The 25,179-nt window shown below is 44.9% G+C and overlaps 1 protein-coding gene across 4 annotated transcripts in view; it reads right to left on the bottom strand.

Annotated features, from left to right (window-relative positions):
• The window catches only part of LRRC20 (leucine rich repeat containing 20), a 131,070-nt gene that overhangs the window by 41,127 nt on the left and 64,764 nt on the right, over positions 1–25,179 (bottom strand). For all 4 annotated transcript variants that reach the window (XM_043552364.1, XM_043552366.1, XM_043552362.1 and 1 more), the window contains one exon: positions 11,396–11,563. In XM_043552364.1, coding sequence (XP_043408299.1) covers positions 11,396–11,563 — 168 coding nt within the window. The remainder of the gene's footprint in view (positions 1–11,395; positions 11,564–25,179) is intronic.

The raw sequence follows: 25,179 nt of genomic DNA, 5'->3' as shown, positions 1-25,179 counted from the left end.
CTTTGCCCATGCTCAATGCGGCGGACTGGCAAGAAGCCCAGCGGCAAGATATTGACATTCGTGATACACTACTTGCCAAAAGGGAGGGGCGAAGCCCAGCTGCAGTTGTCCCACCTAACCCGGAGGGTAAACTACTATTGAGAGAATGGACCAAACTAAAACTGATTCAGGGAGTGCTACACCGAATGACCACTGACCCTTTACAAAAACAACGAGCACAACTAGTGCTGCCAAAAAAGTACAGAGCCCTGGCCATGAGGGCTCTGCATGATGACTTTGGGCATTTAGGGATGGAGAGGACCCTGGAACTTATTCGTAGTAGGTTCTATTGGCCCCGAATGGCTGAAGATGTTCGCAGGAAATGTGAGACTTGCGCTCGATGTGTTCAAAGGAAAACTCTGCCCACGAGGGCTGCATATCTCAAGAACATCACCAGCAACAAACCTTTGGAATTGGTATGCATTGATTTCTTGTCTGTAGAGGTAGACAAGAGGAATGTTGGGAACATTCTAGTAGTGACTGACCATTTTACACGGTATGCACAGGCATATCCCACACGTGATCAGAGGGCCACGACCGTCGCTCGAGTATTGTGGGACAAATATTTCTCAGTCTATGGATTCCCGGCTCGGATACACTCTGATCAGGGGCGGGATTTTGAGAGTCACCTTCTGAAGGAGGTGCTGAAGATAGCAGGAATTAAAAAGTCTAGGACAACCCCTTATCACCCCCAAGGTGATCCTCAGCCAGAGAGGTTCAACCGAACCCTATTAGATATGTTGGGAACTTTGCGACCAGAGCAGAAGGCAACCTGGAGCCAGCATGTCGCATTTCTGGTGCATGCCTACAATGCCACAAAGAACGATGCTACGGGAGTCACCCCATATCTCTTGATGTTTGGGCGAGAACCAAGATTACCCATAGACTTGTGCTTTGGTGTATCAGAGGATGGAGATAGCTATGAAACTCACCAGCAATATGTATCCCGACTAAGGGAAAAGCTGCGGGATGCTTATCGCTTAGCTACCGCTGCAGCTCGGAAGAACGCAGACCGCAACAAACATCGATATGATGCTAGAGTGCGTTCGCAGGAGCTCCAGCTGGGGGACAGAGTCCTGCTGCGAAATTTGGGTATTGCTGGCAAACACAAGATAGCTGACAGATGGAAGGCAATACCTTACGTGGTGATGGAAAAGCTGGGAGATCTGCCGGTCTACAAGATCAAACCTGAAGACGGCCCAGGGCAAATAAAGACGGTGCATAGAAACCTTTTGCTCCCTGTGGGGGAATTGGTAAGCATCCCTTATGAGACGGGCCACGACAGGGCAGCCGGGCAGAACAGAGGTGCTAGACCCAAGCCGCCATCCAACACAGACAGCGGGCCCCCTGCAGCTAACTTACCCCTATTCTGCACATCTGAGAGTGAGTCTGAGGAGGAAGACACAACCCTGGTGTATCCTGGGATGGAGACAAGATTTCAGTCTCGATCAGCTGAACCAAACGAGAGTTTTCCCTCTTCCACCCTAAACCCCATGGCGGAATTATTTAGGCCCCTTTCTGACACCCCGGTGCCGCTGATGAGACCCCCCTGTGATGACACACACAGGTTATTGGACAGTGGAGACACACAGGTAGAGGATGCCCTGGGCACCTTGGACCCTCCAGCGTTAGAACTAGGAGTGCAGGGGCCTACGCCAGTAGCCGAGGGACCCTCCAGGGAAGTCTCTCCATCCGTCACTCAAGAGGATGTTCCCCCTACCTCGGCAACAGAGAGTCTCAATAGACGAGACAGGGTGATAAGACCAGTGAAACGGTTAACTTATGATGCACCTGGGGTGACTAGTGAGGAGCCAATACATTTAGCACACAGGCTTGTGGAAGCTAAAGTGGGCTTCCTGAGGCCCTTTGGAGGAAACCAATGAGTTGGTATAAAGGGCGTGTGATTTGTCGGGACGACAAATTCTCGGCTGGGGGGAGGATGTAAGCAGTGTCAGGATGAGCTCCACCCTGACATCTGGTGGTGAGGTGTGGCAAGTTGTGAAAAAAAAAACTTCAGGGGCTGATCTCATTTGCATAGGCACACCCACCCCGCCTAGACTGAGGCCATAGCTGCCCAAATGGTCACTTCGGCTGCTGTGGGATCCCCAGTGTCTCTGTTATTGGGGCAGGAAGAATAAATTGTTATTACCCTGATTAGGGGAACTGTGCTTGGAACTGTACTTGGCCTTTTGCTATGATGGAGGGACTCACCATCAACTAAGTAGCACTCGCTAGGCAAGGGACATGGGTTCCAAAACTCTGTGAATTGAGAGAGACTTGAGACAGGTGTTAGTACCTGGTGGTGTGGGCCCCTTTGTGAGGGCCTGAAGCACCAATTGCACCTCTGTCTCTCTCCACTGTGGAATGTCAGAGCTAATTTTGGGTCTATTAAGAGTCTTGCTACAGGTACTGTGCTGCATTCCCTTTGGCCTTATGGTGCACCAGCACTAAGGCCCCCACTACTATGAGCTGAAATCACTGAGAGCTGAAATCACTAAGAGCTGAAATCACTGAGCACTGTGTCAAGTAGTGGGGAGCCGGAAGATCTAGACTGCAGTGGTGCTGTTCGTGAGACGGTGAGCTGTGCAGAGCGGAGCCATTCGTGAGACAGCGAGCTGAGCAGAGCTGTTTGTGAGACAGCGAGCTGTGCCGAGCAGAGCCGGTCGTGGTGGAGCGGAGCCGTCCGTGAGACAGCGGTGTGTTCGTGAGACGGCGAGCTGAGCAGAGCGGAGCCGTTCGTGAGACAGCGAGCTGAGCAGAGCTGTTCGTGAGACAGCGAGCTGTGCCGAGCAGAGCCGGTCATGGTGGAGCGGAGCCGTTCGTGAGACAGCGGCGTGTTCGTGAGACGGCGAGCTGAGCAGAGCTGTTCGTGAGACGGCGAGCTGTGCAGAGCGGAGCCGGTCGTGGTGGAGCGGAGCCGTTCGTGAGACAGCGGCGTGTTCGTGAGACGGCGAGCTGTGCAAAGCGGAGCCGGTCGTGGTGGAGCAGAGCAGAGCCCTGTGGGGCAGTCAGCTTCAGGACACGTAAGGTGCCCCTTACCCCTTTCCCCCACACACAGGCACATTTTAGCCAGACTGGGGGAGTAACACTATGCAGATGAACTTTTGAACTCTGGGGCTGGACCTTTTGGACTTTGGGTGATTTGTGGATTGCTGGACTCAAGAGACGTTTGGGTGCTGGGACTCAAGAACCCGAGGGAAAGGGGCATGCCCCAATTTGCTTGGGGTGGTTTTTTTTGCTCATGGGTTGTGTTATGAATCCTGTTGGTGGTGTTTCCCCAACATAATGCCACATTGTTTCTCTCTGTTATTAAAAGGCTTTTTGCTACACTCAGACTATGTGCTTGCGAGAGGGGAAGTATTGCCTCTTGGAGGCGCCCAGGGGGGTGGTATATATTTGTCCCAGGTCACTGGGTGGGGGCTCGAGCCGGGTTGCATTGTGTTATTGGAATGGATCCCCTAGATATTGAACCCGGCCCTTGTTGCTGCCAGCTCTGATGGGCAGAAGGGTTACACTTGTTTTCTCTTTTGTTGTCTCTCATACTTATTTGAGTCCCAGGCTCAGTAGCTCCTCCCCTTAGGCTGGGGGAGGAGCCTTTAGCCTTATTGGGATCCAGGAAGTGGGCAGGCAAGGCACAAGCCTGCCCACTTCCCAGAACCCAATAGGACCACCCTCTTGCAGTCGTCCAGCATGACTTTGTCACCCCACATACTAGTATGATCCTATTCTTTCTCCTTTCATTTTCTCCAGTCCAACATTTGTTGTATGACAAGCAAAAATATTCAAATGCAATTGAATTTTGTCATTCACAATAAGTATAAGTTGGATGCACAGTATTTATCCCATCTGTGGATCAGAATGTACACAAGGCAAGTAGCAATGTTAAATGATCATTCAAAGTAACACCAAACAATGATACTATTTCATACAGATCTGTCCTTTTGCCATCACAGGTTTGACTCCTCTCACCTACACCAAAATGACACCAGTTTAACTACACTTTTTTTGAACCATGTAAACTTAATCTATGTAAGTATCACCGGATAATAAGCAATGCGTTTTTTACTAACACTAAAGAATGTTTCCAATTCCATTTTAACTCAGAATCCAGTGAAACTGGAAAAGGAAGGAACCTGACACTATGAAATTAAAAGAAGCCAAATATTTTATCTAAGAAACATTCCTTGTGTTCCTGAGATTTCTTTCAGATTAAAAGAATGCCAAGACCCCAGAGAAAGCAAGACCTGTCAAGCAATGAAGCTTTAGCTTGAAGCACTTCTGCAAATCACTCTAGGGTTTAACCATGCATTATATAGGCAGCTGCTTCACTCAACTCCATGAATCAAAGGCAGTTTTACATCTCTCCCGCCTTCTGCATTTGTATGGATTAGCTAATCACAAAAGACCCTTCCAGGTGTTTGAAAAATAAATACCAAACCAACAAAGTGAGGAATGAAAAGCTAAGAGTTCTTGTGTCCTTTGATCTATGTTTCACGTGTTCCACGACTATGCTGCTGTCAGCGGTAATTCTTTGCAGCAGCAGAAGGGACTCAAATATTCTTAGGGTGCATCACTAATTAACTTTAACTGGAAACACAAATAGGTCCATATTCTACACTGAGAAAAGTGGTAGACTCACTCCTTCATTGAACCTATAAAGATTTCACCCCCATTGCTGAGTACCCCATCTCATCCAGACAGTGGAGCCCCAGGTTAACACTAGAAACTTTTGCTGGTATAGCAATGTTGGTCAGGGTCTGATTTTGTTATGATGTTTATATACCAGCAAAAGCCCTACCACAGATGAAGTTAAACTGGTATAAAAGTGATTTTACTGGTATAATTTTTTTGCTCAGATCTGGTCTACACTTTAAAGTTTTGCCAGCATAGCTATGTCGGTTCAGAGTATGAAAAAAACATACATCCAGCCAACATAGCTATGGCAGCAAAGGCCCTAATGTCAGAAAAATCCTTTTGCTGCTACAGCTTATTTTGTTCAGGGAACTTGTTTGCTGGTATAAGCTGCATCTCCACTAGGATTGTTTGCCATTATAGCTATATGGAAACTCTTTCTACTATGGATTAGTCTTAAGTCTGAAATGTAATGACATTTGGACAGGAAGACACATTATAATTTTTTAAAGGAGTCTGGGCAACAGCTGCTGCAGGGTAAAGTGTAACCCTTTCAGTTTGGTATGATCTGTATTTATATATATTTTAGGTTTACACTGAAACAAAGTCCAAGCTTTCAACCCATTCCCTGGTGGATGTTTGCCCAGATCACAAAATAACATATTATACTTTACATGTTTTAAGTGCTGTACAAACACTTAACTATTAATTGTTTGTGGTGCATTCACACCCTAAGGCCCTGAACAGTATGGGGTTCCCATTCTGCTAGGCACTGTGCAAAACACAGGAAGACACAAATCCCTGCCCTGAAGAGTTTATAACTTAGTTTGAAACAAAATGCAACACGAGTGTAACAAGCAATGGGGGGAAGAGGGTAGCTGGGAGGGCAGAGGAGGGTGTCATGATTGCTGCACTAGCTGCACCTCTGTCCCCTCTTCTAGCCTCTCTGAGTGCCTCTCTTCAGATGTTGGGTCTCACGCATGCCTTTACTTTTTCTGGGTAAAAAACACTTTCTCCCAGTGTTAGACCAGTTCCCAGCCAATGGTACCCGATGCCGTGATTATTCTGCATCATCTCCAGCATCTGTTTCTACATACCCCTATCCTTTTCCAGGCTCTTCCTTGTCAATTCTCTGTTCTACTTTTTCATTAAGGAGACCTTCCCTCCATCGGTCTTCTTATGCCTCTTCTGGGCTGCAGACATGAGGTCCCCAAGCTTGGAGATAAGATGTTTTTCACCTTACTTCCACTTTGTATAGAACCCTTGTACCAATCCAGGGTTTGTTGTGGACTAGGAAGGTTATGGGAGGTGAGAGAAGCAGGGGGTTGGTTAGTAATGGCATGTGCACCTGTGCAAGCCAGTGGTGGGCTGGGGCCCTGGGGAGAGTGGGTGGATAAGGTCGGCAGGGGAGGCAGGGGTCAGGTTCATAATTGCACATGCACCTCTGAAGATCATCTGTACTTTGGAGGAGATTACCCCTGAGGCATGTTGCTAAAAGGCAGAGAAAGGTCTTGTTCAAAAAGCCAATGGGCAGACCAGCAAGATATGCAGTGTTGCTATTCACCAGAATGGTCCCCCCAGATCAGTCTGTAGGAGTGGAAGGACTACCCTGTTTATACACATGGCCCCAAGAAAGCTACACTGCCTTGCAACATTTGTGCCAAAATGCAGCAACATCTTTACCTTAATTTTTTTTATGACATCTGTAGTTCAGCACAAAGTGCACTGCAAAATAAATAGATTTCTGAAGGGATTGTTGTGAACCCAAGAGGTTAACAATGCTGAGGCCAGGTCAACACTGAAAAGTGAGATCGACCCAGCTATGTGGCTAAAGGGTGTGAAAAATCCACACCACTGAGTGATGCAGTTAAGTCGCCCTAACCCCCAGCGCAGACTGCTCTAGGCCTGTGGAAGAATTCTTCCATCGATCTAACTAAGTTGATGGGAGAATCCCTCATATTGCTGTAGTGACCATCTATATTGAAATCCATATTGAAACAGATGTGCTGCTGTAGTGTTTCAAGTGTAGACGAGCCCTGAGAGTTTGACTGAAAATAGCCACAAACACTTTATAATCACGATGCATTTTGAAATGTCTCACTTCAGGAAATATATTTCCCAAATGCTAAGGTAGCCAACAGCTTGGGGAATTGCTCAAACTGTGAAGCAAAATATTTGTATTGCCTTTTCTCTCCCTGTACCTGCTGTTTCAATAAACATGCCTGCATTACAATGTATTTGATTTGTAACCCCTATGGTGCTGCCAGATTGAGTGAGGATGGGACGGGGGTAGGGGGGAGTGAGGAGCGTTGGTCGTCCAGGGGGGAGACAGAGAGAGAAAGAATGCTAAGCAGCACAGGAAATGGGGTTTGGGGGGTGACAGTTTGGCTGATGCCTATGGGATTTGATATTTCAGAGAAATAACACCTGTGGAGATTAAATTCTCTGCAGTGGGAACCATTTTGAGCATGTGGCAGGGTGGGCATGGAGAAATAAAAGCCAAGCAAGCTCAGAAAGGCTCCCAGCTCACATCTGTCCAAGTCGACAGTGACCTTGGGGTCCCCAGAACAAAAGTTGTTTCTATTCCCCTATGCAGTTGTACTGTAGCACAGCATGTCATACTGGCAGAAGAGGTCTTCTCCCCAGCATTCTCATGCTGGTTGTTTGCCTGGGTTCTGGGAGCCACCCCCAACATTCTCTCCCCCTCAGGCTCTTGCATAGGGAAGACATCCTGACTCTCTTGGTAATCTCCTCCATCCTGGAATCCTGATGAGGCTCAGGGGCCATGGCCTCTTGGGTGCCATTGGTGTTCTCTAGGAAATATTTGGGTTTGGTAGTAGCCTCCTTGGCCATAATCCAGTCTAGCTCACGATAGTAGGGGCAGGAACTCGCAGTGTTGCCAATGGTCTTGTTGCTGTCCTGGTTTTTTTAATACTTCTGCTAGAGCTCCTTTCCTTTGCTGCACCACTGCAACTTGTCCCAGGAATGACTCCTCTCTGTCAGCAGCTTTGATATACCCTGTTATATCTTGGCATACTAGTGGGTGTTTTTAAGGCAGGTTTGGACTGTCTCCTCTTCCCAGATCTCAAGGGGATTCATGATCTCTGCATGGCTCCATGCAGAAACCTGAGACATGGTTGTTATAATGCAGAGAAGGATATCTGACTCCAGGAGTATGTACTCACAAATGCGGGATACCTAGCTACGTGCCCAGCATTTAAATAGGGAGATAATATCCAGTCAATAGGGCCCCAGAGCAATAGAAGGCATAAAGGTAAACAAACAGGTCAATCCAGCTGCGAGACAACGGGGTATGGGATAGCAGTCAGAGGACTACCAGAAATGAAAAAGTTAATCTGAAATACAAACACGTCCACACAAAGCTTTTTTCTAGACTAACTCAGCTCAAAATGGATTTAGTCTGTTTTCATAGCAGACTATCCAAATCACACAGAGTCACCAGATAATTAAAAAAAATACCTTCCCCTGTATGCAAACCCTTAGTTTTCTGGTGTGCCAGCTAACTTAAAACACAGTGAAAAAAACCAGAACTATTAGTTAAAGTATCAGAGGTTTCCAACCTTATTTTAAATTGTGTTTTCACACAACAGGGTTTTCTTTTTTGCACTTTAATCTTGTACTGCCAAAAACATTACTCAAACCATATACCATTTTCTTTAAAAAAATAGACTTCTGCTATTTCTTCTTGTATTTTTGCAGCAGAGTAAGTGAATATAAGAAAGCTCACATAAAAATGAATTTCTGATGTAAGAAGTGTGGAAAATAACTCTGAAGGGATTCAGAACTTGGCACCATTATCACACTCTGAATCTGAGTCAAACAAGCAACAAGAAAAAAAACCTCTGCAATGATCTTTTTCCTTTCTATAATTAGGAGAAAGAGGAGGAGGAAGAAGTTATTCTCTTGCCTTCCTTTCTGATACACAATTTCAGACATTGTCTCCCACCATCCCCGTTCAAAACATGCTTCTCTTTATTTGTGTATCAGGGCAAGCTTTTAATTGGCTTACTATCTGGCCAGCAGCCTAAATACTCTAACTGGGCCAATTATCAGTGCCTTATAGTTTACAATTGATCCTTCTTTCACAGAGAGGTTTTGTCTATTGTGATCAAATGAAAAGGGTATTATCTGTTACCCAGTCTCTCTTGCTCTGTGCTACCTTACCAGAGAGACCAGAAAAGGATTTTATTGGGTCAAAGCTAAAATCCAATTAAAATAAACCATGTGCAAAACATGGGGGGAAACAAAGCATAAATTGTAATTTTCGCTATCCATCTTAGTTGCCTTGCATAGAGCACATGTACTAACAGAAACCTACTGATTAATTCTGTTACAGACAGGATCAGTGAAATGGCAGGTTTCTAGCATCCCTTGCACTTAATGTAAGGTACTCTAGGCTGCCTACTTGTCAAGTTTTCAAGGCAGAAAAAGCTGATTGCCTGAAAACAACTGTACTTACTGGCTCCCTGGCCGGTTCGGATGTTCATCTCATATAGTGAGTTATCACAGGATGCTAGGGCTTGCCAGAAAGAAAGAAAAGCTTTAAGAAACGGCATATCATGTGATTAGATGCACTGCTGAGAGGTCAGTAAACTGAGTTGCTCCCTGTTCTTCTTCCCAGAGACTCAACATCCTTATTAGACTCATAGGGTACCCCTGATTTTCAGCCCACTGGGTACTGTTCTTCCAGCAGAGATGATAGGACAATTGGAGCTTCTCAATGCTTCTCCTTATTTGGCTGCAGAGATTGTAATTGGAGAACATTTAGCACAACTGAGCACAAAAAGGCATTGAAGCTGGGAGAACGTGCATATGTGAAAATGAAGTCTGGCATGTTTAAAGGGCACAGATTAATTTAGCAGCATATGACTGGGGTAATTTACTTCAGCAGAAGATCCTTGAAGTTATAGCTCTCAGATAGGTGAAGTGTGGAGTGCAGGACCACTTGTGAGGGCTACAAGAGTTTTTAATCAGCTACAAATGTCACCTAGTTAATTTGACCTGAAGAAGAACTCTCTGTAAGCTTGAAAGGTTGTCTCTCTCACCAGCAGAACTTGGTCCAATAGAAGATATTACCTCACCCACCTTGTCTACTTGGTTAATTAATTTCTTTATTTCTCCATCATGGCTCAGTATTTATTACCATATAAGTTTAATGTGCTGTGATGAGTAAGAGAGACTGTATATAATAGAATCTGCTCTTACATAATGTCCTTTAATGCAGAGCATCACCAGACACTTTGTAGAGGGAGTCCAGTCGTTCTCTGGAGGGCTCACAGAGCCATTGGTTCCCCATTTTATTCTACCTTAAAGACCTCAAGTTATAGCAACTTTCACTCCAACAGACGGGGTTGGCAGTGGCTTGCTCCAGAATTCATCAAAGTTGCTCCTTGTCAAAAGGGGCAGTGAGGGAGAAAATCCTATCTCCCCATTCCAGGGCTGACAGAAAATAGGGAAATCTTCAGAACACTGTTGCAAAAGCAAAAAGGGAGGAAAGACATTAAGATGAAGTTTTTCAAAGCTGCCTAGGGGATTTGGATACCAGTTAGGAATTGGCTATCCTCGTCCCTTAAGTGGCTTTGAAAATCTAAACCTAAAAATCTCAGTGGAGCCACTTGTGGAAGGAGGTGAGAAATGTAGGTGAAACAAAGAAGGATTTGGCAAAAAAAGAAAAGGTTGTTAAGTGAAAAGAGAAATGTTCTAGGCTGAATTATGTATGTACAAGAGTTATGCGAGGACTGCCATGAAATAATATTTCCCAGCAGGATAGCCAGTTTGAGGAAAAAAATTACTCTGCCATTTGATGGCACTCGAAATCAGACTGTGAAAGCTGTTGTAAGGTGATTTATTTTAATAAATTTAACAGCTTGTTCAACCACCCTTAAGTTAACACTTAAAAAACCAGGATGTTTCTTAAGCAACTTGAACGTTGGTAGTTTCCATTGCCTTCTACACCCTCCTTTTCCCCGTAGCTGGAGAAGGGGTCCCAACGGTTTTTTCTGTTGCAGCATGGGATCATGCAGTAGGGAAAATATTGAGAACCACTGCTTCAAAGAACACAAAAACGGTAGGTCAAATTTTGGCCTCCTACGGACTCTTTAATGCTGAAAGTCTTTAGACTGAGAAGTGCTGGTACACAGAACAAATATGAAACAGAATAGTATTAAACTGGTAACTCTAAGTTATGCCATTCCAGTCAGTTGAACTGTCCAACTTTAAAAAGAGTTGCTGTGAGTTGCAGTGATACCTTTGTCATTTATCACAAAGTCTTCTGCCAGTAAATCAGATCTTTGTTGTTAAGCATTCATCTGCTTCTGTTGCTTATGCATAGAGTCAGTGATCTTAACTAGCTCAAACATAATATAAGCTGGGACAGCTTCTCCATTTCTAATGTCAAGAGATGCATGTGCTTTTATGTGTCTGTATTTGGCCTATAATCCTCTGTATGTGGCATGACATTTGGTTGCTTTGGAGATGATTATGATGAAACAAAATGAGACCCGTGAGTCGATGACAGACAAACTGCTGGAATAGGTAGCAGATAATTATTTAAGAAACAAAATCCTGTTCTGATTCAAACTCCCTTAATAGAAAACATGAGGAAAACTACTATAAATCAAAATTCTGTCCTTGAGATGTCATCTGGGCTATTGTTACCTAACATTAAGGCACTTGATTTTCACACTCTCCCCTGTTAGGTTACCTGTAATCTCATTCTCTTCAAGGTTGATGGTTTCAAGAGCCTTCAAGGTAGTCAACTGCTCAGGAAAGTGTCGAAACTTGTTCCTGGACAGGTTGATCACCTTCAGATGTAACAGGGTTCTCATCTCTTCAGGCAGGCGATGCAGATAATTCCCTTCCAGGTTGAGTTCTACAGTTTGGGTGGGAATGGGGGCAGGGGAGAGACAAAGTGACATCATGAAAACAAAAAAATCCACAACCCCAAATCCTACATTGCTTCTGCTGCTACGATTCCTTAGTGACAAGGGAGAAGGAAAAACAAGATTTTTGTATGAGAAACAACCACATCCATCCTTTATTAGCCTGTTATATACGTGGCCTAATCCATGGTAGGAGTAAATTCTTTTGGGCTAAATTGTGGCTTTTAGCCAACCACAGCCTTACATTGTGAGGGGTACAGAGCTGCACTGCCCCAGGGTAAGCACAAGGGAGCATTATGGCTCAAAAAGGCAGGTTGCGTCACTGAGTGCTTCTCTTGCATGGGGGAAATAATCTGAGACTCCCCTTCTGAGGCATGCAGCACACTCTCCTCAGCACAGCCAGCCAGCGGAGCTATCTATGACTCTGACATCACCACCTCATTTCTCCCACACTCTTTTGGAACAACAGTTCCTAGAGGGGAGCAGCCCTTCTGCTTGGTGGGTGACTGGGCTGTGCAAAGGAGAGTTCTCTTACTCCTGACTTCACCACTTTGTGTAGGTGCTGGCCACAGTCTAGCCCTTTGAAATCTTGTCAGCAACTGCAACTAGGCTTCTCATTAAGGGGCCAGTTCTGCCACCCCTGTGTCACAGTGAGCAGTACCTTATTTCATGTGCAGTGCCACAGATTTCAGTGGGGTTACTTGTGGAGTCAGACATATTCATTGCAAATAAAGGGAACAGAATCAGTCCCTAACGGATTCCAAACTAGAAATCTTTCTATAGCTGCATAAGAATTTCAACATGGAACAGCATATAAATTCCTGTGCATTAAGAGGAGACTAATGCTCTGAAAGATCTGATAGTCTCAGTGACAACAATTTCCTAAAAAGAACGTTATTAAGCTGCAGTTAAAGATGAGAGTGTATATCCGTGATTTAAGGACAAAGTGCCTCACTAGAACACTGGGTAATTATTAGAAACCACAATTAGTGCCCAGAAAATCCAGAATTATGGATAAACTTATCAGATATTTGTACATTTGACAGCATGAAAATGCTCCTCACCTCATTCTCCTTGCCAGCCAGAGCAATGTGGTAAAAGATTATTTAAATAAATTACAGAAACTAGTTCGATGTTGATGGTGTTTTCCTAAAGGGAATTAGAGGTAGTGCAGGTAGCACTGCCTATTATTCACATTGCCTGAAACTTTCCATTATAGGATCCTGTTTTCAGTTACTTATACCTTGAAAAACTTTAACTACTTGGGTTAAAATTTTCCATGTTAAGCATCTGCCTGTGATGGGGATACAAACCCCACACTGGACAACAAGGGGCTAAGGAGCACTTCTGGGCCCACGTTGCCCTGCTCGGCTGCAAACCTCAAAGCCTGCGCTAGCTGGAGGTGGAGATTAAAATGGGAAGCAGAGCTGCTGAGAGGAGGCAGGCAATGGAAAGGAACAGACCCTCTGCTCTGAGCTCTGGGGAAATACAGCCCAGGAGCTCTCATTGCCTGAAACCTGCAACACAGACCTGATAAAGCCTGCAAAGGAAAGACTGGTGATTGATTGTGAAGGTTTATTTGTGATTCTTTAATTTACCCTGTGGGGGAAAAGGGGACTTAGGTAGGAAGTGATCCTTGTAGGCAGCTTCTTAGCACCCCAAGGTACAGAACTTAGCTGCCTACCATTAGGCTCTGGATCAGAGCCTGGTGGAAAGAATGGGCTCAGGCTCCCCTACAAACTCCACAAGACGTGACAACAATAGGAGCCTTTACCTGGGTGGAGAATCCAGCTAGGGAAGACCCTGACTGTTCAAGGGCCAGACCCAAAGTTCCTGAACTCTGGTGAAAGCCCTGAAGCCCTGTGGGTGCTATAAGAATTTTCTGTGATTGGACTTTCTTTTGGGATATCCCAAACAAGGATGGACTGGAATATGTAACCCAGCCAGTGGGGCTGAGCCACAAAAGAAGGGACAGACCCTACAAGACAGAACTGTAACTGAAAAGGGGGACATCAGGGAGGGGGACACACCCCTGCCTGACCCCTAGACAGCACTGGTGCTGAGTGTTCCTGTTTATGACTGGTGGAGAACATGGGCAGGCCCGTTCCAGCGCTGTTAAAGGGAGGGAGAGAAAAAAACAAAACAGCAAAGCTTTCCTTATCAGTCAGACAGAGGAAACACAAAGACGGAAATGGAGACATTAGCAACAGGGTACAGCAGCAACACCAGCTGTTGCTGCAGATGAGCGCCCAGCAGCAGCAACAAGCAATACAGCAACAGCGAAAGCAGCAGCTCGTTCGAGAGCTGGTAGCACCACAAGAACAGCAGTAGCATCTTCTTCAGCAGGTGCTGATGCTCATAGAGCCAAAAGGGAGCAGCAGATCCTTCTGCAGGAGCCCCTAATCCAATCCCAACTACTAGCGTGTTGGTAAAGCTTACAAAGATGGAACTGGAAGATGATCCTGCGGCATTTTTGGTTATGTTTGAACAAGTGGCAAGAGCAGCCCACTGGCCGCCGGAACACTGGGCCATTCTGCTGGCCTCATACTTGACCGGGACATCCCAGCCTGCATGTAGGGGACTAGACCTAGTCAATGTGCAAGACTACGCTCATCTGGACTTTGCTTCTGAAATGTGTCGCAGTGTGATGCAGCAGCTGCCCCTCACTGGCAGAAAAGGGGTTAAAAGCAGCCCTAGGGAGGCTGCGCCAGAGGCAGCTAATTAAGAGAAAGGCTGAAGGGAGCAGCCACTCAGGGCCAAGTAGCTCCATACAAAGAGGGATCTGCAGGACAGAGGAAGGCAGTTCTCTGCTGGGAGCCTACGGAGGAAGGACTGTGTCTCTGGAGGGATGAGAGAACTGCCAACAGCTTGGCGAGAGCAGTGCTGCTAGCAGGAATCAGGGGAGTGGGAGACAGCTCCTGGCTGGTTGCTGGGGATTGCAGGCTGAGGACCTGAGGCAAGGGCAAAGAGGATGCTGGGGCCACAAGGAAGAGGCCAGAAAACTCGCTGCAGTAGCCACTAAGGGAAGTGGCTGAACAGTGGACTGCAGGTCCCCTGGAAGTGGGGAGCACAGTTTGTGGCATGGATGGAGGGCTGTGTTGCTGAAGAGGACGCTGCAGTCCTTGGAGAGATGTTGGTCCTAGAGCAGGAGTGATGGCAGTGAGGGACCACCTGAAGAGGGCACACTAACATGCAGAGCTAATTCCCAAGACAGCCAACAGGAGGCACCACAGTGGTGAGTGAACCCCATTACATGTAGTCATTCCCACTGAGAGAAATATTCACCAGGGGACCGGCTCCAGGTGGTAGCCCAGAAACTCAAGGAACACTGCTGCTGCTCACTCCAACCTGAGACATGAGCTGGAATACAGGTGTAGATGGCAATAGAACAGTTTACCCAGATCCTCCCTGCTGGGGGGAATGACTCAGGGTTGAAGCATTGATCTGAGACTTTGGCCAAAGTCGTAAATTTAACAGACAATTAAATAGTTGCAACCAGACCCGCTTCTTAGACATTGAGGAGTAGTTATGCTGGGATTAGGGGACCAGCCCACCCCAAGGCATGGACTAGATAAGGAGGCAGGCCTGACAGGATCTGTAGCTTGGATATACTGTTACCAATGGCCAGAGAGTACAGCAAGGCCACAGGACCATGGCTCAACCAGGAATGGAAACCTGGAGAATATCTAAACCCACAGAAGCGGTCAACCCTGAAGACCAAACTCCCCCCGGTGATGAACCAACCATTACCACCACTGGGGAAAGCCATTTTTCCATGTGGGCAACAAGGTCACTTCTGCTGCGAATATGGAATATGACTTATGGAATATGACTATGGACAATCCTAGACAGCTGACATTAGGGCCTAAAAATGGGGCCCAACTAAAATAATGGCCCCAATGAAGGTCAAGGGGGTAGAGAAGCCTGGGGTAGTTGATTTAGGGTTCAGCCAGACTTTGATCAGAGAGCAGCTGGTAAGCAAGGAGGGCTCCCCTGGACAAATTGTCTTTCTCCGGTGTGTACATGGAGATTTATGACCCAACCCCACCAAGTCTGATTTTTGGTAAGGAAACATACATGAAACCTCTTTGTAAGACTAGTTTCTACCCTTGGATATCCAGTAATCCTGGGCAGGGACTGGAAATACTTACAGAAATTCTAAAAGAGTGGAGCAATCACCTACTTGTGGGGGGCCACCCTGCTCCTGGAGGCCCAAGAACTCGTGAGACCAAAGGAACTGGTGTGATTGGATGAAACAGAGGACCCCACGAAAGGGACTTCCCACCAGGTGAGAGGCCCTACCCCTTCCCCAAAGACTAATGAGAACCCACACCCATTGGATGGAGAGCTCCTAATCAGAGAGGCAGATTTCATAAGGGAACAGAGAGATGACCAGACACTAAGACAAGCTTATGATCAAGTGGCAGTAGTCAATGGTATAGTGGACCCTCAGCTGCTAAAGCAATGGCCCCACTTTGAACTTAGCGGGGAACAGTTATATTGCCTGGAGAGGGACCACTGAACTAAAGAGACAAAAATACAGTTCCTTGTACCAAGAAGATATCAAAGAGAAGTATTATGGCTCACCCACTTAATCCCATGCAGGGGGCACTTGGGGTTATTAATAGGTTCTATTGGAGTGCACATAAAGGTCAAGGACTACTGCATGTCATACCCCGAGTGTCAATTGGCAGGACCCAAGAGGACCCCAAAAACTCCCCTCAACCTGCTTCCTATAGTGGGGGTACCTTTTGAAAGAATAGTGATGGACCTAGTGGGGCTGCTGGAGGAAAAACATAACAGGGTATCAGTATATTCAGGTGGTCCTGGACTACACAACTCAATAGCCCAAAGCCATCCCCCTCCTCTCTATGAATGTAGCAAGCATCATGGACCAACTTATGAAGCTCTTGACCTGACTGGGATACGGAAAGAGATCCTAACCAATATGGGAACTAATTTTGTGTCGTGTTTGATGAAAGAGCTGTGTGCTCTGTTAAAGGTTAAGACTCTAAGAACACCTGTTTTCCCCTCCTCCCCCAGATGGATGGATGAGTTGAATGGTTCAATCGGATGCTGAAAGAGATTATGAAAAAATTTGTATAATCAGATCCTTGTCATTGGCACCAGTTGCTCCCATCACTGCTATTTCATAGAATCGTAGAATACCAGGGTTGGGAGGGACCTCAGGAGGTCATCTAGTCCAACCCCCTGCTCAAAGCAGAACCAATCCCAAACTAAATCATCCCAGCCAGGGCTTTGTCAAGCCTGACCTTAAAAACTTCTAAGGAAGGAGATTCCACCACCTCCCTAGGTAACTCATTCCAGTGCTTCACCACCATCCTAGTGAAACTTTTTTTCCTAATATCCAACCTAAACCTCCCCCACTGCAACTTGAGACCATTGCTCCTTGTTCTGTCATCTGCCACCACTAAGAACAGTCTAGATCCATCCTCTTTGGAACCCCCTTTCAGGTAGTTGAAACCAGCTATCAAATCCTCCCTCATTCTTCTCTTCTGCAGACTAAATAATCCCAGTGCCCTCAGCCTCTCCTCATAAGTCATGTGCTCCAGCCCGCTAATCATTTTTGTTGCCCTCTGCTGGACTCTTTCCAATTTTTCCACATCCTTCTTGTAGTGTGGCGCTGTCATAAATATAAAGGGAAGGGTAACCACCTTTCTGAATACAGTGCTATAAAATCCCTCCTGGCCAGAGGCAAAACCCTTTCACGTGTAAAGAGTTAAGAAGCTAAGGTAACCTTGCTGGCACCTGACCCAAATGACCAATGAGGGGACAAGATACTTTCAAATCTGGAGAGGGGGGCTTTACAAAGGGTTCTGTCTGTCTGTGCGATGCTTTTGCCGGGAGCAGATCAGAAATGCAAGCCTTCCAACTCCTGTTAAGTTAGTAAGTAATCTAGCTAGAAAATGCATTAGATTTTCTTTTGATTAATGGCTGGTAAAATAAGCTGTGCTGAATGGAATGTATATTCCTGCTTTTGTGTCTTTTTGTAACTTAAGGTTTTGCCTAGAGAGATTCTCTATGTTTTGAATCTGATTACCCTGTAAGGTATTTACCATCCTGATTTTACAGAGGTGGTTCTTTTACCTTTTCTTTAATTAAAATTATTCTTTTAAAAACCTGATTGATTTTTCATTGTTCTTAAGATCCAAGGGTTTGGGTCTGTGTTCACCTGTACCAATTGGTGAGGATTATTATCAAGCCTTCCCCAGGAAAGGCTTGGGGGGGATATTTTGGGGGAAGACGTCTCCAAGTGGTCTCTTTCCCTCTCCTTTGTTTAAAATGCTTGCTGGTGGCAGCATACTGTTCAAGGACAAGTTTGTACCTTGGGGAAGTTTTTAACCTAAGCTGGTAAGAATAAGCTTAGGGGGTCTTTCATGCAGGTCCCCACATCTGTACCCTAGAGTTCAGAGTGGGGAAGGAACCTTGACAGGGGCCCAAAACTGAACACAGTACTCCAGATGAGGCCTCACCAATGCCGAATAGTGGGGAATGATCACGTCCCTCAATCTGCTAGCAATGCTCCTACTTATACAGCCCAAAATGCCGTTAGCATTCTTGGCAACAAGGGCACACTGTTGACTCATATCCAGTTTTGGTGTCAGAGAGGTTCTGCAGGCATCCACAGAATTCTCCTCATTCAAACTGTTACATGGGAGACAGCCTCAGGAGATTTGAGACTTCCTCCGAGAAGCATGGGCGGAAGAAGGACCAGAGACAATAAACATGGCGCAATACATACTCCAGTTACGAGAAAGGTTTAAGAGGACCTTGCAAAAACAACAACAACATATTGAAAGCCCAACAAAACCAAGAAAAGGCCTATAACAAAGGGACAGGTACTGCTATTTGTGCGATGGTTCAGAGTCAAAATTACTGGCCCAGTGGCAGGGACCATTTGAGGTGCTAAGAAAAGTGGGACTTACTGACTACAAATTCTGACAGCCTGGGAAGAAGGAGGAAATGCAAGTATAAACCACTAACCATTTGAAAGCCTGGAGAGACCAGGAAGGACTCCTAATAACACCCTATCCACCTGAATTAAGCCCGCAAGTACCAGTGACCCCAGTATCCCGAGCTGTACCAATGGGAGAAGAGCTTCAACCAGAGCAGAAGGCCCAAATGCAGAAGGTGATTGAATCCTTCCCCACCGTATTTTCAATCTTGCCAACGAACCCGGACAACCGGTCCGTGAGAACCCACGACCATTTCTGTGAAAGACACGTATACAAACTCTCTCATACGGAACAAGGTTCTTGGCCTCTCTGTGTTGGGGTTTCCCTGATATCTCTTTCACTCAGTTCCCCAAGAACTCAGTTCAACTCCAATCTCATTACTCAGGTTCCTATATTTGTACAGCAAAGCTACATTGACTTGAACAGACTGAAGCGTATGGGTTAGGTATAGGGCATATCACCCATCCATATTGTTTATTTAACCTTTTAAAGCTGATTAAACTTGCTTAAAGAGTTCTCTGCCAGTTTCCCCAACCTATCATTTGCTGCCTTCCAATGCTGGGCATGACTGGGGCAAAGGACATGGCTGAGATGTGCCTGTATCTCAGTGATTCCTAGATGCCTGGGGCTCTTAGAATTTGGCATAAGTTGGGAAGGGGAGGGGGACCAGTGTTCAAGGGCCTAGGATCAGGGGACCGCAAATGTGATTTTAAAGTACATTAGTACAGCCCACTCCTGAGCTGCACTGGTTACACAAAGACCAGACTTCAGGATCTGGCTCATAGTATGCAGAATCTCTTCCAGCCTCTCGCTGGGGAGGGGCAAAAATATCATTTCTTTTGCCCAACAGCATCCAAAAGCAGCCCCTGTCTCCTACTTGAATACTGATATTTTAATGTGTCTTACTTGTTTGAACCTCAGGAGCACTGAATTAACCATGTGCAAGGTGAGTTACCTGGGTGATGCCAGAAGAATTTTGAAAAAACTGATATCACCTACATGGAACTTACATTTTCTCTTCATTAAATTACCACTTTTTTGGGCACTAGCGGAATGGATAGAAAAAAGCAATTAATGCCTGATAGATAGTTATTAGGGGCTCAGCTAGGGGACCCTCATTATTGTTTTTCATCTCTAAAAACCTCACTTCTAGAGCAAAACCTTGGCCTTTTAATACATAACTCACAGAGAGACCTGGATTTTCATTTAATACTCCAACTAATGAGAAGCCCTCTGAAATCTCAAAAAGCTAATGCATTGTGAAGAACTGCTCTCTCTCTGATGTGATGCTTCAGGAATTCATTATTAGACACTGCTTTTAGAAATAGTGTAAAACTAAATAAAAGTGACAAGGCTTGTCTTGAAGCAGATATCAGAACATTACACTTGCTCCCTATAGATGAAATTCTGACTCTGTTGAAGTCAAAGGGAATTTTGTTACTGACTTCAGTAAGACCAGGATTTCACCCATATGTTCAGTGTCCCTGTAAAGCAGACTACTTATATCCAACACAGCAGAGCTGCTCATGCAGTAGATTGAAGAGTGGGGTTGGAGGAAAAAGGAGAATTTTTAATTTTTTAGCACAGAATTCCCCTAGGAGCAACAATTGCATTTATGCATAATGTAAAATTCAGAAGAGATGTAGCCCTCAGGCCACAGAAATTCTAAGGTTTGCCTTTGTCTGTAAGGGAATACGTGTCCTGGGAATTTGAGTCTGATAAAAAGTCCTAAATCCCAAGTCCAATACAACAGCACAAAACACAATGTAGCTCAATAAATGCAAGAGAGAAGGACACATACCATAAATCTAGTTACCTAGCATCCCATCTGGTTGCCCTGTAGGAGTCTGTGACAGAGTGTAGGGAGTTAACACATGATCCTAAACTCTGATGCTAATTAGCTCCCCCAAAGAGGTTTGATTGAGGATGTAATTAGCTAATCAGGATAGCAGGATGGGTGAAATAAAGGATTAATTAGCTTATCAGCGGAGAACTGATACAAAGGGCACAGAAAAGAAGTGCAGAGGGGAGGAGTGGGGCTAGCTAAGGCTAAAGTCAGTAAGAGCTTCAGGAAAGGGAGTCTCTGTTCTTGGAGACTAGGCATACAAGGGACCTTGTAAATGGTATTGCTGCACAAAACCATAGAGGTGTCGGTGGAGGAAATATAAATCAACAGCATGGTGTAGCTATCCAACAGGTGGAGTCTGAGCAAGTTTCTGTGGTGAAAGAAGGCAGGAGCAGAACATGCTCTGCTACAGAGTTCTGAAAGCTGGATTTATAATTTGAAAGTCCAAGCATAGAGATTCACTTCCAACTGGTAAACAGAAAGGCCCTTTCCAAGTAAAAATTATCACATGGGAATATATGAAATGCAATACAGTACACAGTAAACTAGTCATCAGGATCAGATGACCGTTCTCCCCATTCTTTTAGCCTGAGCTGATTTCCAGTAATTAGAAGTCGTCCTGTTTTTGCACCACTAGAACATGGAGCCCTAGTGATTATGTGACAGGAGAGAGTATGTGCATATTGCTTATAGGCTTAATTACTGTTTTGTTTAATATTAGAAACTGTTGTTTTGATTAATTTGTGTCTATACTTAGCACGCTGACACCTGTAAACCATTTAACTGCGAGATTATGGAATTCTGTTGTTTCTACTGAAAGAGGTACCTATTTCATAGAGGAATATGCAGTGATGTGAACAATCTTAAGTACTAGACTAATAGGGCAGCTTTATGTTCATTCCCTTTGTGCCAGCAGCATAGTGCAAAGGACACTTCAGGTCAAACACTTCAAAAGCAGCAGGGACAGTGAAGTTGCACATTGTACCCATCAATAGGCTTCCCTGTAGAACACAGATTCTATTTTCATTTGTATGTAATACCTGTATGCATTTATTTAATTTATTATTAATGCAAGTTCCACTTTTACAAATGACTATCTTGCCTATCTCTTTATGGTTTGTTTATTTCTGCTGTGAATCTTTTCATGTGTCTTCAAAATGAAACACAAGTTATTTTGCAAACAGTAGCACTAATCAGCATTCTATGTTTGTGAAAGTGGCTTTAGTCCTATAAATTAAATATACACCATGAATTAATGCTACTTTTCTATTTCCACATGCACCAGCTAACTATTCTGAAGCTTAAACAGAGTAACAAAAACAAATAATCACATATGACTTGCTTTTATTTGCATAAGGACATTCTGTTTACATTGTTTATTTATCTTCAAATTGATTCCAAAAGTCTGGTCCCACAGAACCCGCAGCCATTGACCATGGACAATTAGGGCTTCCTACTGAAAGAAGCTGCACATGTGAATAAGGTTATGCTTAAAAACACACCCATTGAACTCAGTGGGATTGAGTTAAAGTTACTCTTTGCAGGATCCATGGCCTATATTATCAGATGTTCAAGGCTGCCAACCAAAGCTCACTCCAGCAAACCTCTTTCTAATGATGGTAGTCGCCAGGGAATCAAGCTCTATCTTCTGGAGGCTACTGAAGCCAAACCGGGAGATTTTAGGCCGCTAAAAGTCTGGCAGCGCAGCAGGGCTATGGCAGGCCCCGTGCCAGCCCTGGCCACCATGTTCCTGTGGTCCCGGGGGGGGGTAGGGGAGAGGAAGGGGACAGGGGGCTCTGCATGCTGCTCCAGCCCCATGCACCGACTCTGCAGCTCCCATTGGCTGGGTACTGCGGCCAATGGGAGCTGCGGGGGCGGTGCCTGCAGGATCGGGCTTTGTGTGCTCTCAGCCATTCTATGGACCTCACAAACTGATCAATCAGAGAGGAAGGAGTTAATCTCTGCACATGCCCTGAGGGGAGGGGAAACATGCATCCCTCCAATTGTGGGGCTGTCAGATTGGTCCCCAGTGCAGATGAGGGCAATCCTGAAGTCTGCTCTAATCTGCACCCTGACTTCAAGGACACCTGTAGGTCTTGCAGTAGGTAGGGCATAATACTACTCCCAGGAGTGCTTTCTACATTGGAAACTCCTGCAGTGGCTCTGTCCCAAGCCCTCTGTATGAAGATATTTTCTAAGAGGCATGAGGCCATTTTGCACCAGCTAGCAGCTGACACATTTCTGTTGCGGTACATACCAATGGGGAAGGAGCTCTATCCAGCCACTGTAGCTCTAAGACGTGCTGAAAAGTTAGTCACAATGTTCGAAATTTCAAAATGGACCTTTCCCTAGTTTGATCTCTCCTTTGTGAGCCCTTTGGAAAAACAAAGGAAATAAGCGTTTGTCTACAATAATCTTCACATCTTTTAAAGGATAACCCGTGCTTTGCAGTGATGAAAACTTGATTTAATCATATCTGTGCTTTATGGGCTTTACAACATCTATATCCCACTACCTGGCAGCTGCCTCTACAGTGAATAATCATCAAGGAGTCCATTAGAACAGGAACAGAGGCAAAAACAGCAGGAAGAATTGAAGCAAGTAACTGTGGCAGGAGGCTGTGATTTTAAACTGGCGATGGAAGAATATTCTGAAAGAAAGCTCTCAGTGGGAAAAGCTATACAGGAGGTAATAGACACAGGCGTTGTAGACACATTGCTGTCATAATTCAACATTAAGTAATGAAAAATTGCGTCTCTCACCCAAGAAATCATTGGGGAGATGCAAGCTACTGTACCCAATAACTGAAAGATAGCTAATGTAACGCCAATATTTAAGAAGGGCTCTAGAGGTGATCCTGGCAATTCCAGACCGGTAAGTCTAACGTCAGTACCGGGCAAATTAGTTGAAACAATAGTAAAGAATAAAATTGTCAGACACATAGAAGAACATAAATTGTTGCGCAAAAGTCAACATGGTTTCTGTAAAGGGAGAACATGTCTTACTAATCTATTAGATTTCTTTAAGGGGGTCAACAAACATGTGGACAAGCAGGATCCAGTGGACATAGTGTACTTAGATTTCCAGAAAGCCTTTGACAAGGTCCCTCACCAAAGGCTCTTATGTAAATTAAGTTGTCATGGGATAAGAGGGAAGATCCTTTCATGGATTGAGAACTGGTTAAAAGACAGTGAACAAAGGGTAGGAATAAATGGTAAATTTTCAGAATGGAGAGGGATAACTAGTGGTGTTCCCCAAGGGTCAGTCCTAGGACCAATCCCATTCAACTTATTCATAAATGATCTGGAGGGAGGGGTAAACAGTGAGGTGGCAAAGTTTGCAGATGATACTAAACTGCTCAAGATAGTTAAGATCAAAGCAGACTGTGAAGAACTTCAAAACTAAGTGACTGGGCAACAAAATGGCAAATGAAATTTAATATGGATAAATGTAAAGAAATGCATATTGGAAAAAATAACCCCAACTATACATACAATACGATGGGGGCTAATTTAGCTACAACTAATCAGGAGAAAGATCTTGGAGTCATCGTGGACAGTTCTCTGAAGATGTCCATGCAGTGTGCAGCGGCAGTCAAAAAAGCAACCGGGATGTTAGGAATCATTTAAAAAGGGATAGAGAATAAGATGGAGAATATCTTCTTGCCCTTATATAAACCCATGGTATGCCCACATCTTGAATACTGCATACAGATGTGGTCCCCTCATCTCAAAAAAGATATACTGGCATTAGAAAAAGGTTCAGAAAAGGGCAACTAAAATGATTAGGGGTTTGGAACGGGTCCTATATGGGACCTATATTAAAGTGGCTAGGATTTTTTCAGCTTGGAAAAGAGGAGACTAAGGGGGGATATGATAGAGGTATACAAAATCATGAGTGGTGTGGAGAAAGTGAATAAGGAAAAGTTATTTACTTGTTCCCATAATATAAGAACTAGGGGCCACCAAATGAAATTAATGGGTAGCAGGTTTAAAACTAATAAAAGGAAGTTTTATTTGGGGGGAGGGATAGCTCAGTGGTTTGAGCATCGGCCTGCTAAACCCAGGGCTGTGAGTTGAATCCTTGATGGGGCCATTTAGGGATCTGGGGCCAAAATCGGTGATTGGCCCTGGTTTGAGCAGGGGGTTGGACTAGATGATCTCCTGAGGTCTCTTCCAACCCTGATAGTCTATGATTCTATGAAGTTCTTCTTCACTCAGCATGCAATCAACCTGAGGAGGTCAGGGTTTAAAAGAGAACTGGATAAATTCATGGAGGTTAAGTCCATTAATGGCTATTAACCAGGATGGGTAAGGAATGGTGTCCCTAGCCTCTGTTTGTCAGAGGGTGGAGACGGATGGCAGGAGAGAGATCACTTAATCATTATCTGTTAGGTTCACTCCCTCTGGGGCACCTGGCATTGGCCATTGTTGGTAGATAGGATGCTGAGCTGGATGGACCTTTGGTCTGACCCAGTATGGCCATTCTTATGTAAGAGATATTCTTAACCTTAAGCATTTTGAGACCCTTGATGATATGAAAGGATCCCAAATACTTTTAATGTATATTTCACTAGCATATAGTGCCTGTATTATATTGTCACTTTCAACTGGTATCCTGCAGAGCTAACAATAACAATTTCAGTAGGGATGATTAGTGTTTCATTAATGTTCATTTCTGCCATTCCATTAATGATCATTCCCTTGCTGAGATTTGACTGTCCACAGACTCAGGAAGTAAATCAAGTAATTGCCAAACTTAGTTTGGAAGAAAGGAGGACTGA

Source organism: Chelonia mydas, chromosome 7 (genome assembly GCF_015237465.2).
Source record: "Chelonia mydas isolate rCheMyd1 chromosome 7, rCheMyd1.pri.v2, whole genome shotgun sequence".
Classification (NCBI taxonomy): domain Eukaryota; kingdom Metazoa; phylum Chordata; order Testudines; family Cheloniidae; genus Chelonia; species Chelonia mydas.
Note: the sequence above shows the minus strand (reverse complement) of the source record. Positions and strands in the feature narration are given on the sequence as shown.